The sequence below is a fragment of the Folsomia candida genome, unplaced genomic scaffold (assembly GCF_002217175.1).
Source record: "Folsomia candida strain VU population unplaced genomic scaffold, ASM221717v1 Fcan01_Sc010, whole genome shotgun sequence".
NCBI classification, from domain to species: Eukaryota; Metazoa; Arthropoda; class Collembola; order Entomobryomorpha; family Isotomidae; genus Folsomia; species Folsomia candida.
The window spans coordinates 1,506,780-1,521,891 of NW_019091202.1; the positions used below are offsets into that span (position 1 = coordinate 1,506,780).

General features: G+C 34.6%; 2 protein-coding genes across 2 annotated transcripts; both read right to left on the reverse strand.

Annotated features, from left to right (window-relative positions):
* Positions 1-1,618: 1,618 nt before the first annotated feature.
* On the reverse strand, positions 1,619-5,992 carry LOC118436658. Its single transcript, XM_035855170.1, has 7 exons — positions 5,851-5,992; positions 5,003-5,385; positions 4,037-4,510; positions 3,098-3,427; positions 2,480-2,736; positions 1,902-2,104; positions 1,619-1,807 (listed from the first exon to the last, which is right to left on the reverse strand). Exons 1-7 carry the CDS (start codon positions 5,896-5,898, stop codon positions 1,754-1,756), a joined length of 1,749 nt encoding a protein of 582 aa, XP_035711063.1. The 5' UTR covers positions 5,899-5,992; the 3' UTR covers positions 1,619-1,753.
* A 5,332-nt stretch (positions 5,993-11,324) lies between these two features.
* Positions 11,325-13,909, reverse strand: LOC110854772 (zinc finger MYM-type protein 1). Its single transcript, XM_022103217.1, has 2 exons — positions 13,835-13,909; positions 11,325-12,221 (listed from the first exon to the last, which is right to left on the reverse strand). Exons 1-2 carry the CDS (start codon positions 13,907-13,909, stop codon positions 11,325-11,327), a joined length of 972 nt encoding a protein of 323 aa, XP_021958909.1.
* Positions 13,910-15,112: the final 1,203 nt, after the last annotated feature.

Below are 15,112 nucleotides of genomic sequence, written 5' to 3' on the forward strand. Positions count from 1 at the left end.
AAAGTTTGGGCTAAAATTTGGACCAACAGGTGCGAAATTATTAAAGATAATTTTTTTTGTATTGGCCAGCGAGTTATTTATTTTATTAGTGTGACGTGCATATTTTATTGTCATGATAATTGGGGACCTAGATCCAGAACGGACTAAACTTTTTGAATTAGTAGCACTGTAAGTAAATAGATCAGCAAATACTCAAGCAAGTAATCTTCCTCACTTAAAAAAATAAAAAGGGTAAATTCGCGAATTGAATGCAAAACAATAGCGGAGCATATTTCGAAGCAAGTTAAGTATGTATGTTCACATCAGATTTCTAGTTCTGGTCGAATAGGGGTATGTCAGGTTAGATTCTTAGCCTTTTTTCTCTCCCCGACGTAAAACCTGTTTAAATTTGAGGGTTTTCTTGCTCCCAGGCCAATAGGTACGCGGACCATACATGGCAATCCTTACATGGCAATCCTTACATTGCAATTTTTACATGGCGGTGAGTTACATGGTTTATCCCTACATAGTTTTATCACTACATAGCATGATCACTACATGGCATATCTTTACATAGCATTATCCTTGCATTGCATGACAGATACATAGCATCTTCATTACCAGACGCGTCGGATATTTATATTTACTATCAATCTCTTAAAAAAATTATATTTCAGGTAAAAACCCTCTTAAATTTCTTAAAAATTTTTTTCGAAGCTCAGATTGGGTTCGATATCCAACTGATTTTAGCTCAAGTTGCATTTCCAACACTTCTCGATTTATTTAACGGGTCCTACTTAACTGATCATAATTTAATTCTACTTTCGACCATAATTATTCCTAGAGTATTCAATAGTAATTTTAACGGGTTTAAATCTGACCACATAGAGAAAAAACCTTATGGGATCTCGGACGACAAGAAGGATAAGATTAGGGAAATTTCACCCTCACATTGCAAAATCCAGTAATTATTATGAGTAACAGAGAACTTTATTATGATCAGTTAAACATTTCCGATTTAAAATTAACCTCAATTTTAATGCCATTTGGATATGTTGCAGTATCCGACGAGTATATATACGAGAACTCAGCCAAGTATTTTGATTCTAATGCCAAATTGCCAATTTGAAAACTGGATTTAGTAAATTCTAACCAGTTCCGTTTGACCAACTTTTTATAATTCATGGGAGCTCTAAAAGTACAAGAAACGGTTTAAAATATAGATTAGACTTATAACATATGGAGTACTTGAGAAAAATAGTCTTTAAGAATTTCAATTATTTAATAACGATTAAAAAGTTAGTTTTCTTATTATTATTTATTCGGTTGATATTTGACCTGATTTTATATGTACGCAATTTCTACTGTCTCATTTTAAAGGAATATGCTATGAAATGATAAAGCTATGTAAGGATAATGCAACGAAATGATGTGCGATGTAATAATAAAGCCATGTAGTGATAATGCTATGTAATGATAGCGCGTTATAAGGATTGCAATGTAAGAATTGCAATGTAATGATTGCCATGAAACGATTGCCATGTATGGTCCGCAAATCAGGCCAATAGAGTGTTAAATGTTAAACTTTTATTGTTAAGGATTAATTCATTTGTATTATAATAAGATGTTAAATTCTGGATTTTTTTTCAGTTTGGTCTAGGTTTTTTTTAAAACCATTTAATTCCTCCTTCAAAAAGTACATACTTTTTACATCGTTGAATTGACGCAGTTTCTTATGCATATATAAAGTTAATAGATATTATTCATTAAAGGGTTAAATTTTTCCATTCTTAAACTCCACATTTTTTATATCCTTTCGAGTTGAAAACTGCAATACATACATACATACGTATTTAATCAAAATCATTGTGTAACTTTTAAATTTGAATAATCCATTTATGCTCTAAGAGCATTGCTCTTACCTTAAAGTTAATCATCTCAAAATGAATATGCTCCAATTCCTCCGCAATTTCCAAAGCTTCCATTGCAAAATCAAGGCCATCTTCATCCGTAATTTGATCGTTCTCAAAGTTAATATCTTGTACATTGATTGTAACTTGTGTCAGATTCAGGTCGTGTATAAACATAGATTTTGGCAACGTCATAAGTGACAGGTGGGCAAGTTCTGTTTTAACAAGGTACATAATTTCTATAATTCATGTATATACAAATACTCAAGTAAGTAAGTATTTAGTGAGAAAATTCACGCAGTCATTCGTAAAGCCTATTTAGTAGTCAGGATAAATTTTCGCGAGAAACGACAGATTCTGCGCTTTGTACATATTTAATTTCGCATTCACTGAAATTACTAACACACTTATCGACTTGGCGGGAGGCGGGATTCTGCCAGATTAAAATTTTGGATCTTAACATCTGGGCTAAACCTCAAAAAAGCAGAATTCCGATTCGGACTCGAGATTCTAATCGGAGTAGAAATCGTAGAATTAGGCCACTACTGCGTGAATTGTCCCAGCGATACAGATTCAATTTAATTTCTCACCTCTGAAACCACACAGGACACGGAATGCCTCTAACAATTTAAGATTTGATATCCACCTACACTCAATCCGAATGGATTTCAAATGTCGCAAGGCTGACAGGATTTGCAGCGTATTAGTTACCAAGGTATCCTTCAGGTAACCTTGACATTCTTCCGAACCTACTTGATGACTATGGATGAATTTGATTTCCGCCAAATTTGGAAACGCGCGAACAATCAAGTGTAATAAATCCTCCCGGTGTGCAAAACAGTCCCACCTGAATTATAAAAAATATTTCAATATATATTCATTCCATTAAAACAATTTTTGTCATTATTCATTCATTCAAAACTTGAAATTGAGTATGTATTAATTATTGATTTCTTATCAGACTCGCCGTATTACATAGGTTTCTGAACATATTTACCCTACGCATCAGGCATAGTGCAAAAAATTAATAATGAATAAAATTAATTATTCACTGTTCATGAATACCAAATGAATGAATATTTATTCAATGGTCATGCATTAAAAATTTTTGAAAAAAAATTGTTCACTCATTATTCCTTCATTGATTGACTAATTAATGAATAATTTACTACTGCATAAATGAATGAATGTGAACATGTATGTATCACCTGCGTAAGCATAATTTAGTCAGCTTCCCCAAAATGGCGACATCCAATAGCGCCTCGCCTGGTACAGGGTCATCTTCATCCGTACTCATAAATGATTTTCCCGGCACCGCGGCTTTAACGGATAAATCGGATAAAACCGGAAACTTTTGAGACAATAAAAATACTAAATTCTTTACGGCAAGGACATGAATGATGTTATAAAATGAATGAATTTCTATGTTAACGATCCCTGCGACCCAGTCTGATTTGGTGGTGAGGCCAACTGGAAATTCTACCTCGTCCGAGAGAAGATCCTCATCCGCGTAGGTGATGACATCCATAGTTTGTAATCTGCAAAAATAAAATTCATTTTGCAGTTTTTTTGCACACCTATTCAAAAAGTTGCTCTTCATTCAAAATTCGTTCGACTTGACAATTTTGGAAAGACATATTCATGCATTACTTATGTATTACAAATTTGAAAATGAATACTTATTCTGAAAAATAAAATCATACCTGTTCAAAAAATATTTCTTCATTCAATTTAAAACTTTGGGAAAAATTTAGTTATTCATTTACTTTTTTATTTATTAAAAATTTGAAAATAAATATTTATGCATTATCCATTATTTAATTATTTAATCTTAAATTCGTCCAGTTAAATGGACTTCACGATATATCCCATGTATCAAGCATGACGTAAGATATGAATAATGAATAAAACTATTCTTTCATTCTTCCTGAATATATATTAAATTAATAAATATGTATTTCTTCAATATTATTTCATTCGAAAATCTCGAGAAAATTATTCATCTTCATTATTCATGAATTTCTTGAATAATGAATGCATAATTTATCTATTCTGTATTGAATAAATGAATGCGAACACGAATATGTAGTTGAAGTTGAAAAGTTAATTTAAATATATCAAAATTAATGAATGCAAAATTTAATTACTTTGCAAATTTAGTTTCCGCATCCACCCTGGAGATGGATTGAAGCACGTCGTAATCCATTTTAATCCGAGTAACGGGAATTATTAGATTTTTCTCCAAAATTACACCCATTATTTCTCTATCCAGCCCAAAATTTCCTGAAAGTTCTAAATATTTTAAGTCACCACACTTTTTAATTATTTCGGCAATCGCATCTATTTCCGGTTTGGACAGCTTTTGCAGCGATAAAGTTAAACTGCGTAACTTCAAAGTGTTTGTTTTCAGTGGCAGTATCGTGTTGTCAAATTTATGATGTATAAAATCCGCCGCGATAGTGTACCCGATTGGCGTAGTGAGGGATAAAATGTCCAAATTTGGACACCATTTATACACCAACTGATGTAAAACTTGGATCGCTCCTGTGGGGACGATGTTTCCATCTGTGGTATTATTTCTTCCGAAAAATGTTTGCAACAATTTGCAACAATTTACTTCCCTGTAAAATACATATGTACATGTAACACTTTTAAAAATAATGTTACCCTTTTGAACAGTACATATGTATGTAAATGTCCTCTGGATTCTAAATTAGGAAAACATGAGGGCGCAAACCATGCTCAACCCAGATTATTTTTGGTCATGCTAGTTTGAAAGAGCAACTGTTGGGAAACAATATTTTGGGCGGCAGGTGCGTAGATGGGAAAAATTGGGTAAGTTTTTTTCCTCCCCGGAAGTTTGGTTTTCCAGTGGAATCGGTGCCTTAGATCCGTGTTTGGTGAACTTTCGGGGCGCAAAACTTGCCGAATTTATCGCATCTGCACAACTGCCGGACTAAATCTTGTTTCGAAAAAGTTTCTCTCTGTAAATAATTTGACGAAAATAATCTTGGTTGAACACGGTTTGCTTGCACCCCAAGTTTTTTTAATTCAGAATCCAGACAGGATTTACTGGTCAAAAGCGTAACATTATTTTTAAGAGTGTACTCTACCCTGATTCTTCTCTTTCAATGTTGATTCGTTCCGTCTGGATACCTCCGAGACAAAAATATTTCACGACATGGCCATATTTCCCAAGAATGTAGCGACACGTGGGAATCTTGCTGTCAAGCAGGACACACAATTCCATCCCAATCGTGCAAAAGGTATAATTTATAAACCACGGAGTTGAAACGGTTTCGAAGAGTTGTACAAACTTTTCAAGTTCTGCAATATGTTGGGAATTCCATAAAATGCAGGGAGGTTTATGATGAATTTTTTTCTCCGTTAAGTCCTGCATTACAGTTGTGTTCCAGAAGGGTCCCAGTAACCGTAAGCGGAGAAGGGTGGCCGTGTCGAGGTATTGGTAAATTTTTGGCCAAATATGCTCCATTAGCTGTTAAGAAACAATTATGGTAATTTGTACTGTAGTTACCTACACTCTTAAATAAATATTACACTTTCGAACAGTGAATGCAGTCTGAACTCTGTAGGCGACGTGCATATATTACGTCATTATTTTAGTGGGTGGGTGGTTTATAAAGGTCGTCCTATCTTTCCCATCTTAAAATTAACTAAACCTTAATGTATACGTACCTATGTAGGGTGGGTGGGTGTTAAAATCGCAAATTTTTGATGACGCAATATTTGGATGGCTCAAAATTAAGCATAAAAAATATATAAAATCCAGAGCAAACTTTATTCTCTCTAGGGGCAATGTACATACGTATGTATGCTACTCTGGATTTGGTGCAGTTTACACAATTTTGAATGCAGACTGCATTCATTTTTGAAAAGGGTAACATTATTTTTTAAGAGTGTAAATAAATTTAGAATGAAGTAAGCTACATATTTAATTTACCTGATTGTTTCGAAAAAGTGTGTCGACAGCAGAAGCAGGAGGATCCATTGCAAAATATTTCAAATTTCAATTATGTTCCTATTTTAGATTTTTAAACTGAATCACTATTTTTTTCAAATAGTATTTATTCCAAATTTATACGTATTTACGCTAATAAAAATGTGGTAGAGTCACATAGTTTTTTTTTCAGAGGGGTAAGGTTTTTTTAACAAAACAATAGTAAATATATGTATGTATAGGTATGTATCCGATACTACTGTGCCGGTAGAGTCACATAAATATATTCTTCCGCCGGTAATGATTCAATACCAGGTTTCTAAGAGTTTATACATGTATATCTGCTTGATCTCAAGAGAATCTATTGTATATTATGTAACATAAGAGAAGAGCATGACGATTTTAATATTTGACACCAAATCTTCACCGCATTAAAGGAGTGACGAAACTGAAAATAAACTGATTTTCGCAACCGAAATCTTTCCTGTGTTGGTGTCATTGTTTGAACCGTGTTGAAAAATACGTATGTATGATATGTACCACATGGAGAAACGTACGGAAGATAAGCATTCCATAAAGTTACGTTAGTTGTATCTGTATCTGCGTACGATGAGAGGAATCGTGTATATAAATACATATTCACATCCTTGTAACAATAAACACACCATGTGCAGTAGCCGCGGAAGCTGTGGGGACATTAAAATTGTGGGATAGTAAATGGAGGGGCTTTTTCTATTTGTAACATAGGGTTGGCGATGAGAATATTGATCGAGTACCTGGGGGACATTGTCCCTCTGTCCGCCCGCTTCCGCGGCCACTGACAATATGTAACATTTTTTCATTACTTTCTAGGAATTCTGCAACGTTCCGGGTATTTGAGTGGTGATGAACAAGTAGACGAACTGACTAGGGGGACGGGCATAAATTATGAAACGCAAAAATGGAGAGTTTCTAAACCCCTTTTCCCCACTTTAAGATGAGGCATGAAGGCATGATACCACTTAAGCCTTAGCCGCCTTCCATATATTACGCCATTAAAAATTCCCGAGTTTAGACCCAACGTAAACATTAAGGGGTAGGGACTTTTAACATGGGAAAGATAGGAAGACCTAAAGCAAGCACCCATTAAAATGATGACGTAATATATGCAAGCTCCCTTTTCCCCTCTCCCGTTACAAAATTTATGAACGTCCCGTCAAGCTCGAAGTGTATGAGACTCGTTATCGAAAAATTCTTCAGTGTCACTCATCGGGAATAATTACTTATCACTAGTCTTGCCAAAATGAGCGAGATAAGATTAAAATTTTACACCACACTCTAAATAAATTGGAGACAAATCGTCACCAACTTTCATTCACGAGCAGCCACAGATTTTATGCTAATACACTTGTACCAATACATCGTATACGTTACAAGTCTACATATGCGGCATTAACAAATTTTCGAGTGGTTAACAAAACTTTGCACTAATTTCAAAACTCCGAATTGGCAACATTGTATATAAGGAATCCGTTGCAATGTTAAACAGTAACTCATTATTCATATTCGACTTTCGTTTCCGTTCAAATTTTGCAGTAAAATGTTCTGTAACTGCGTTCGATAAATTCAAGTCAGTGGCTAAATATAATTACAAACGAAGAAGAGTAGTTTACAGAATTTCGAATTATTAACAGCATTCCCGGATGTTTACAAAATTTGCTATAAGCAACTCTGATTATAGTTCTGATTAAGTCGGTTAAATCGTTAGACTTATGGGTTAACTTGCTAACCAAAACCACATTATTCGATCGTGGATTGCTAATACGGAAAATGCAATTATTTTGCAAAGTTTGATATATTGGGAAAGTGGGGTCCCAAATCGAGGCAGCGGCCAAATTCTGGTCCAAAATAATTTTTAAAATTATTTCGAGCCATACTAAACCTAAGGTTTAGCTAAAACCTGAATATCTCAAAATTGGCAAATAATTCGCACATTTTGGCTTGTATCGCGAAAACTGCTGGCGTACCCCCCAATTTTATCACGGAATTTTGATCTACTCAATATTACACAAATTTTAAGCCATGTAACTGGAAAATCGTTGGAAGCCGAAAAAACACTATTTCATTGTATATATCTATCTTAATGACATGTTGTATCGTTTATAAAATTGTGCTCAAAATATGCAAATTCCTCTGATTGACGCGTTGCATTATTCAACTTTTATGTGTATCGCCTTAAATATTAAAACCGGCAATTTAGTGCATTGTGTGATAAGAAATTAATGAATTCATTAATATTAACAAATTATTATTAAATTATTATTATTAATAAATTATTATTATAATTATTCAAATATTTAGTATTGAAATGTACATAATTCCGTTTAACCTTTTATTTCAGTACGAACAACAAGCATTAGTACAATAAAATTTGTCAAAAGTTTAAAATGATACAAGTTGAGTAATTTAACAATTTGCAAAATTATGACGTCATATCGTTAAAATTGCAAATCTAACAATGCGATGGTGTGAACTGTGTGAAGTGTAACACTCCGATTTAGTTGAAATTTTAAAATTGTGTGGTCCAACCAACGTTTCTTGAGGGAGTCCGTGCGATGGTTGGAATTTGTCAAAATATCTGAGGTCAAAGTTTAAAAAATGAAGGATTTTCTCCTTTGAGAAGTGGAGGTTGCTTCCTAAGAATAAGCATATAAGAATGTAAGAATCCCCCACTTTTTCAAGCTTTACCTGAGATTTGATAAATTCCAACCATCGCACGGACTCCCTCAAGAAACGTTCGTTGTATCACACAATTTTAAAATTTCAACCAAAACGGAGTGTTACACTTGACTCCATTGCATTGTAAATATTTTAAAGAATTTACAACACAAAAATCTCACTACAATAATCAACACCCTTAAATACCAGGTGTCAATCGTTACCGAACGATGTACACATGTGAATTCACCACATGGTGACAAATTGGCACCGGCTGATGTTCATTTTACAACCATGCGCTGCTAATGGTTACATTTGTGCACCGTTCGGTGACGATAAACACCGAATTTTTAAGAGTGTATTTAATTTAATTTAAAATTCAGGGTGGATACACTTTTCAAAATGGTAGCTTTATTTTTAAGATTGTACATACAAATCATTAACTATTCATACAAACCTATCGATCTACACACCACTAAAAGGTTTGCAAATCAATTAATTTTAACCTAACGGTTGCCAAAAATTTCTAGAATATAATTTAACTGGTTGTTAATTATGATTAAAGTAAAAAGGCAAAAAAGTTGCCCAAGTGTCGAAATTTCCCTCAAATTTTGCATGACCTCCTGCCAGGAATCGCAGCAACGTCTACAATTAAAGTTGGTACTCGTGCTTTTCCTTAGAGAAACGTCCTGTGTCGCGTCTGAAAACAAAACGGGAAACTTTTATTAAAACCCATAACAAACACTGCTCAATTTACTCTGACACTCTTAAAATATGGTTATCCTAAAACCACTTTTTAGGTTATATTAAATATTTAAACTGTACGAAATTCAGAGTAACGTCAACTTGACCAAGAGTAAAGTATGCTCTGGATTTAGTATAGTGTAAGTAATTTAGAATTCAGAAGGCATTTACTGCTCAAAAGGGCGACACTATTTTTAATAGTAATTATTATAGTAATTATTATGTAATTAAATTAAATTAAATGTACATAAATATGTACATACATACTTCCAGGTTTAGACGCCTGACCTTGAAACCCAAACCCGTCAAGGAAACTGAGCAAGTAGGGGATCACCACGAAAACGAAAATCAGAAACTTTCTCCCCATCTTTCCCTTAAATAACAACGAATGAATATGAATATGAATAAATGAAGATGAATAAATAACAATTTATCTAAAACGATTTAATGTATGTACTAGGTGCTCGCTGTCGAGACGAATTTTAGAGAATGACCACCTCACAAAGAATGATTTTGCCTAATATGCCGGGCTCAAATAATTGACATGTTCAGACAATTTAGTATTTTTTGGGTGAAAGTGCTAGTTCAGAAAGTAATACAGGACCATTAACCATTTCGTTAAGTAGAACCCAATTACGGGAAAGTTGTAATCACGAATGTCCTGAAAAGAAATAAATTATGTACTTCATTTGTAAAAAATGAGATGAGAATTTTATGTACTTTCTTTCTCTGTCCGACAAATTGTGATCAAGTCATTCCAATTTATTAATTCTTTATGCCTGGCAAGTAAGCACAACAATTCCACCTGAATGAAGATAATCTAGGTAAAAGTTATGCTTGCAACTATTTTAAAGGTGAACATATGCACGCACAGAAATATAATGTGCTGCATACATACATACTATACATATATGAAACACGTAAATAACAAGTGAAAGATACAAAATACATAAAAAGTATTCCCAAAGTGAAAGTACGAATTAATTCGCTTTGCTTCACTTATCCTGTGCAAATTTAATTACGAGTTTGCAAAACGACTCGGGCTCTCCAATTGTTTGGAGCAGAAACTCAGGCTTGGTTTACAACCTCGTAAAGAGTCATTTATTTATGTCGTTTGCATACTAAAATTGGCTACAATAATGGAGAAAAACATTATTTCGCACAAGTTTGCATGCACTCATTTATCGAATTTCCGTCAGCAACAAACTTGTCAGTCGTGGATATGTAGGTATACATATTATGAACTGGTAAAGCTACATATGCATGCACTCTAAATAAAAATGTGTAAAATTTACTTAAGTTTGAGTATAAAAAGAGGATGAGACAACAATTGCAGTGGCGGGGCTAGCCAAATTTCCGACGTGGGCACAAAAAAATTGAAAAATGAAGCTCTTCTCAAAGTAATTTCAATTTAAGTCTTTAAAAGGATTTTTTTTAATTTTAAAGATACAAATTTGCTTCCAAGCCCTAATTTTGAGCTAAAGATATTCGTACATCTCAGATATGTATTTATATTGAATTACATAAGTACGTTAAGCTTTAAGTGAATCTACATTAAAATTGAATCTGATAAATGATGCACAAAAATTCAGTACTTCTTCTTCATTGAGAAAGTCTTCATTTAGTGGGTCGGACGCCGAGAGACCCCTTAGAATTTCCGAGTTATCCATTAGTCGTCTTTTCATTTCCTGGATGAAACGATCAAGCACCTCGTAATACACTCCTCTCAATTCTTGTTCAATTGTTCCGGCTTCGGTACACCTGCTTCCCGTAGTAGCACAAACAAATGAGTCTATCAGGTATTTTGACCCAACGGTTTTTCTTCGCTTGGAGACTGGCACACAATTTGGATCTTGAACCTCGACAAAAACTTTATGCGAAAGAGACTCAGCTGACTTCCAGAGATCATTGAACATCAATTCATTCCTCATTTCTGATAGCGTGGTGATAGTTGCTTCACATAATTTAATGGCACGTGTGTAAACAAGATCTGAACACTGAAGATATTCTGAAAGTGCATTTGTGTGTCCAAGAACTTAATCCAAAATGAAAATTAGTAGAAGTGTTCGAAATGATTTCAGTTGATGAAGAAATCCTTTGCATTCTGCAAGATCAGCAGGTTTTCCATTTTCAGAAATATTTTCCAACGCCAAGATTACAGAATCTAGCCGATTGTGGAAATATGATATCCCATTCTTTTGACTTGACCTTCTCGTATCACAACTTTTTGGTAGCTCCAAAATTTTATCGTATCCGATCATTGCTTGGGCGTCTTTGAAGTATTCACTCCTACGTACAGACTGACTTTGAAAATTATAAATAGCTTGAATAAGTCCAATTACTTCTTTGATATCCTTAAGATCGGCACAACAATCAACCAATACAAAATTTAAGCGATGTGCGTAACAATGTACGTATGGAGTTGGCCCCCCAACCTGAGACTGGAATCGTTTGCATACGCCGGAAATGTTACCGCTCATGACGCCATCATATGCTTGAGAGACACACCGGGTTATGTCTAGTCCACTGTTAATTATCATTTTGCTAATACCGTCTGTTATGGATTCTGCGTCAAATTTGTGCAAATCCGTAAATCCAAGGAATCTCTCCACAATTTCACATTGACATAAATATCGTACACAGACACTTAATTGTTCGATCCCGCCTTTATCCTTCGTCTCGACGGCGATCACAGAGTAACAGTTGGATCCATCTTGTATTTCCTTGACAATCATACCTCGAGTCAATTTTCCACTTAATTCGATTATTTCATTTTGTATGTGATGATCAATATATTTTGCATTTCCAGGCATCGATTCGACATTTTTTGCTAAGTCAGGACATTTTTGCTTCAGTAATTCGAGTATTTCGATGAAGTTTCCTCGGTTTGATGTCTGCTCGTTCTCTCGATGTCCTCGAAGCGCTATTTCTTGCTGTGCGCATAACAAAATAATTTCAACATGACTTGACAACACATTGCGATTCCGGATCACATCGTTTTTATGGTGTGCACTGATTTGAGTTGCTATTGTTCCTTTTTGTTTAGATTGAAGATATAGTACATATTTTTCTCTTGCGAATTGATGGTGTGACTTCGTGGAATTAAAATGTTCATCAAATTTCTTATACATGTGTTTCCAGTCAGAAAATCCAGTCACGAAAGAATTATTTCTCGATGTTGAGAAGTGGCGACAGCAAAAGAAATAGATTTTGTCCCTGGATTTTGAATATTCTATCATGTTGAATTTTTCATACCATGATGAATTGAAACCCCGATTCTTGCCCCCAATTAATGTCTTCGGAAAAGTTTGTAAATTTGGTTGAACAGGCCTTCCGTCCTTGTCCTTACTGATATCACTAGGATCAGAGTCAAAAACTGACTCCATTTTTCGGCCTAATATTTCATAAATAAAGAAATTCTTTAAGAAGGACCTGAGTCAAATAATTACAGTGAGAAATCGTGTGCTTAAATTACCAGACCAAATCTGTTTTAGCGAACAAATTTGAAGTGATGTCAATTTAACTTAAAATCAGTGCGGAAATATTGATCCACCTAAGAAAAATGTCCAGTCACATACATAATTAAGTTAATATTAATAAAAGTTCATACAAACTAAATCAAAGTTCTTACATTATCAGAGGATTAAATCAAGAAATTAATATTTTTAATTACCGGGGAAACTCCAATTAAGTTGACAAAGTTTGAGCGAAGAATGTAAATGACGATGAAATTCTCACCTCACATATTTTCAGCAAATCCAATTTAAATTCCAATCACCAATTTCGAAATCAATGTACTTAGTGCAGGCAGGCTAAGTGTTAATAGAATGAAACGCCATACATTCAACAGTTTTTGTGCTACAATGTTCTAGTTAGTTTTATTGGAAAGCCAGTTAATTTCTGAGTAGAAAACAATTTTTAGTTTTCGAAATTTCCTCCCCCAGCATTAATGCAGTGCTAGAAAAGCCGCCTGCAGTCCTCCGCTGAAGCACGCACTGATTCCTGGACAAAGTGTTCCATTCCGTGGTCAAAAATTTTTTTCAGGCCTCTACACTTCTATGAGGCTTAGACCACACCTTTGCCCCTAAGTTTGACCACATTTCATATTCCGGGTTTTAAATCCATCAGGGATGATGACCATTTTAAAGTGGTGAAAAATTCCAGAATGAGTTTTTTTAAACACGCTTGGATCATTTTTTGCACTATAAGCTCGTGCAAAGTCCTGCTGAGAGGTCCCATCGATTCCGTTGAATTGAATTTCACTTAGGGGATGTACCACGGACTCAAAAACATATTTCAAGAAATTTTATCCCCCCACGTTCCCCCCATTTTCGACAAAATGTAGAGGAATTGCCCGAATTTGCTCCCACCTGCGAAAACCATGACAAAACATGGATAATGTGACTTTTTGACCTTTTGTCTGTATTGGGGGATGTCTTTGACCGATTTTGCGTAGATTATGACATTTTGTTTGTTATAAAACTCTTCCGATGTGAAAATCGCCTCATCTGTAAAAAAAAATCCTCTTCACTTTTTTGGCGCGTACCGCTTGAGGAGAGCCCTTCATTTCTTTAGTAGGGCTTTGTTTGTGGGAACCATCAAGAGGTGTCAAGTACCACATTTCTCGTTGGAAAATCTGCGTCAACAATGTCGGCTGTGAGGCTATTTTCCGTTGGAATTTCGAGAATTTCTTCGGATTCTGTCCTTCAGCGCGTTCACGATGGGTGTGGTCCTTGTAGGTTTTCCAAAAAATTTTCTTCGACTGTTCTTATTCGACCCGGTCCCCATGAACGTTTTTATAGTCCGCTGAACTAAATTAAAGTGCGCATTCGATTCCTGTCACACTTTTAAAATTCGCCATTTCTCTTTCCATTTGTGTAGTGCAAAATTATTGCCACCTACTTCCTTTCAAAAATTGCCATGCTAATCTGCTTTTCAAGTGGTCAAAAACTGATATGTGTTACTTATGTAAAATCGCACGAGCAATCCAATGCACTTATCAGATTTTCATTATCTCCAACGGTTCTAAAGTTTTTAGCTATTAACACTTAGCCTGCCCCCACTAAGTAGTTTAACGAGAAATTGGCCTGACATTAACAAATTGACAATCATTAGCTCAAACTTGGCTAAAAATGCGAGAAATTGGATTTCATCCTGGAATTATTTATCTGCACTGCACTCCATGAGCGAATCAAAAACAAAACCAAATATCCCTCCAATTGTCATTCACGAAAAGGTGAGATTTATTTGAGACAGCTCGGTTTCATCAGAATAAAGTATGCAAATTACTAAATATACCGAAAATATGATTGCCACTTTTTTAAAAATATTTCTATCACAATGAGTGATTTAAATTTTATTACAATTCTCCTCAAAACTTTGTACTAAATATGTACATAGTTTAAAAAATTAAGAGCTGACACAACTGACATAAATAAGTATTCAGTGAATACCATTCACACGCAAAGTGATCAATTTCGTATTGTCATCTCGTTATATAAGCATCTATTTACTACCGGGACTACCGGGACTACATGTATAAGAAATTTGCCATTCATAAGCTTTCATATCTATGCCACCATATATATTTATTAGCAATTTCGACTTGATAAGGTTGGTAGCCACTAAATATACAAATAGCCAACATTACTGGGTTGAAACATTAATTCATTGTTGTCAACCACGCCTGAGATATTTGTGTCCGAAAAAGATTTACAAACAAGTTTTCCGAAATTAAATAAATTTTGTATTTTGTTTTATATTTTTTTTAATGTCAATTCGTTTATTGTCCGCAGAATATGAAGTGGGGGAGCATGTATGAATA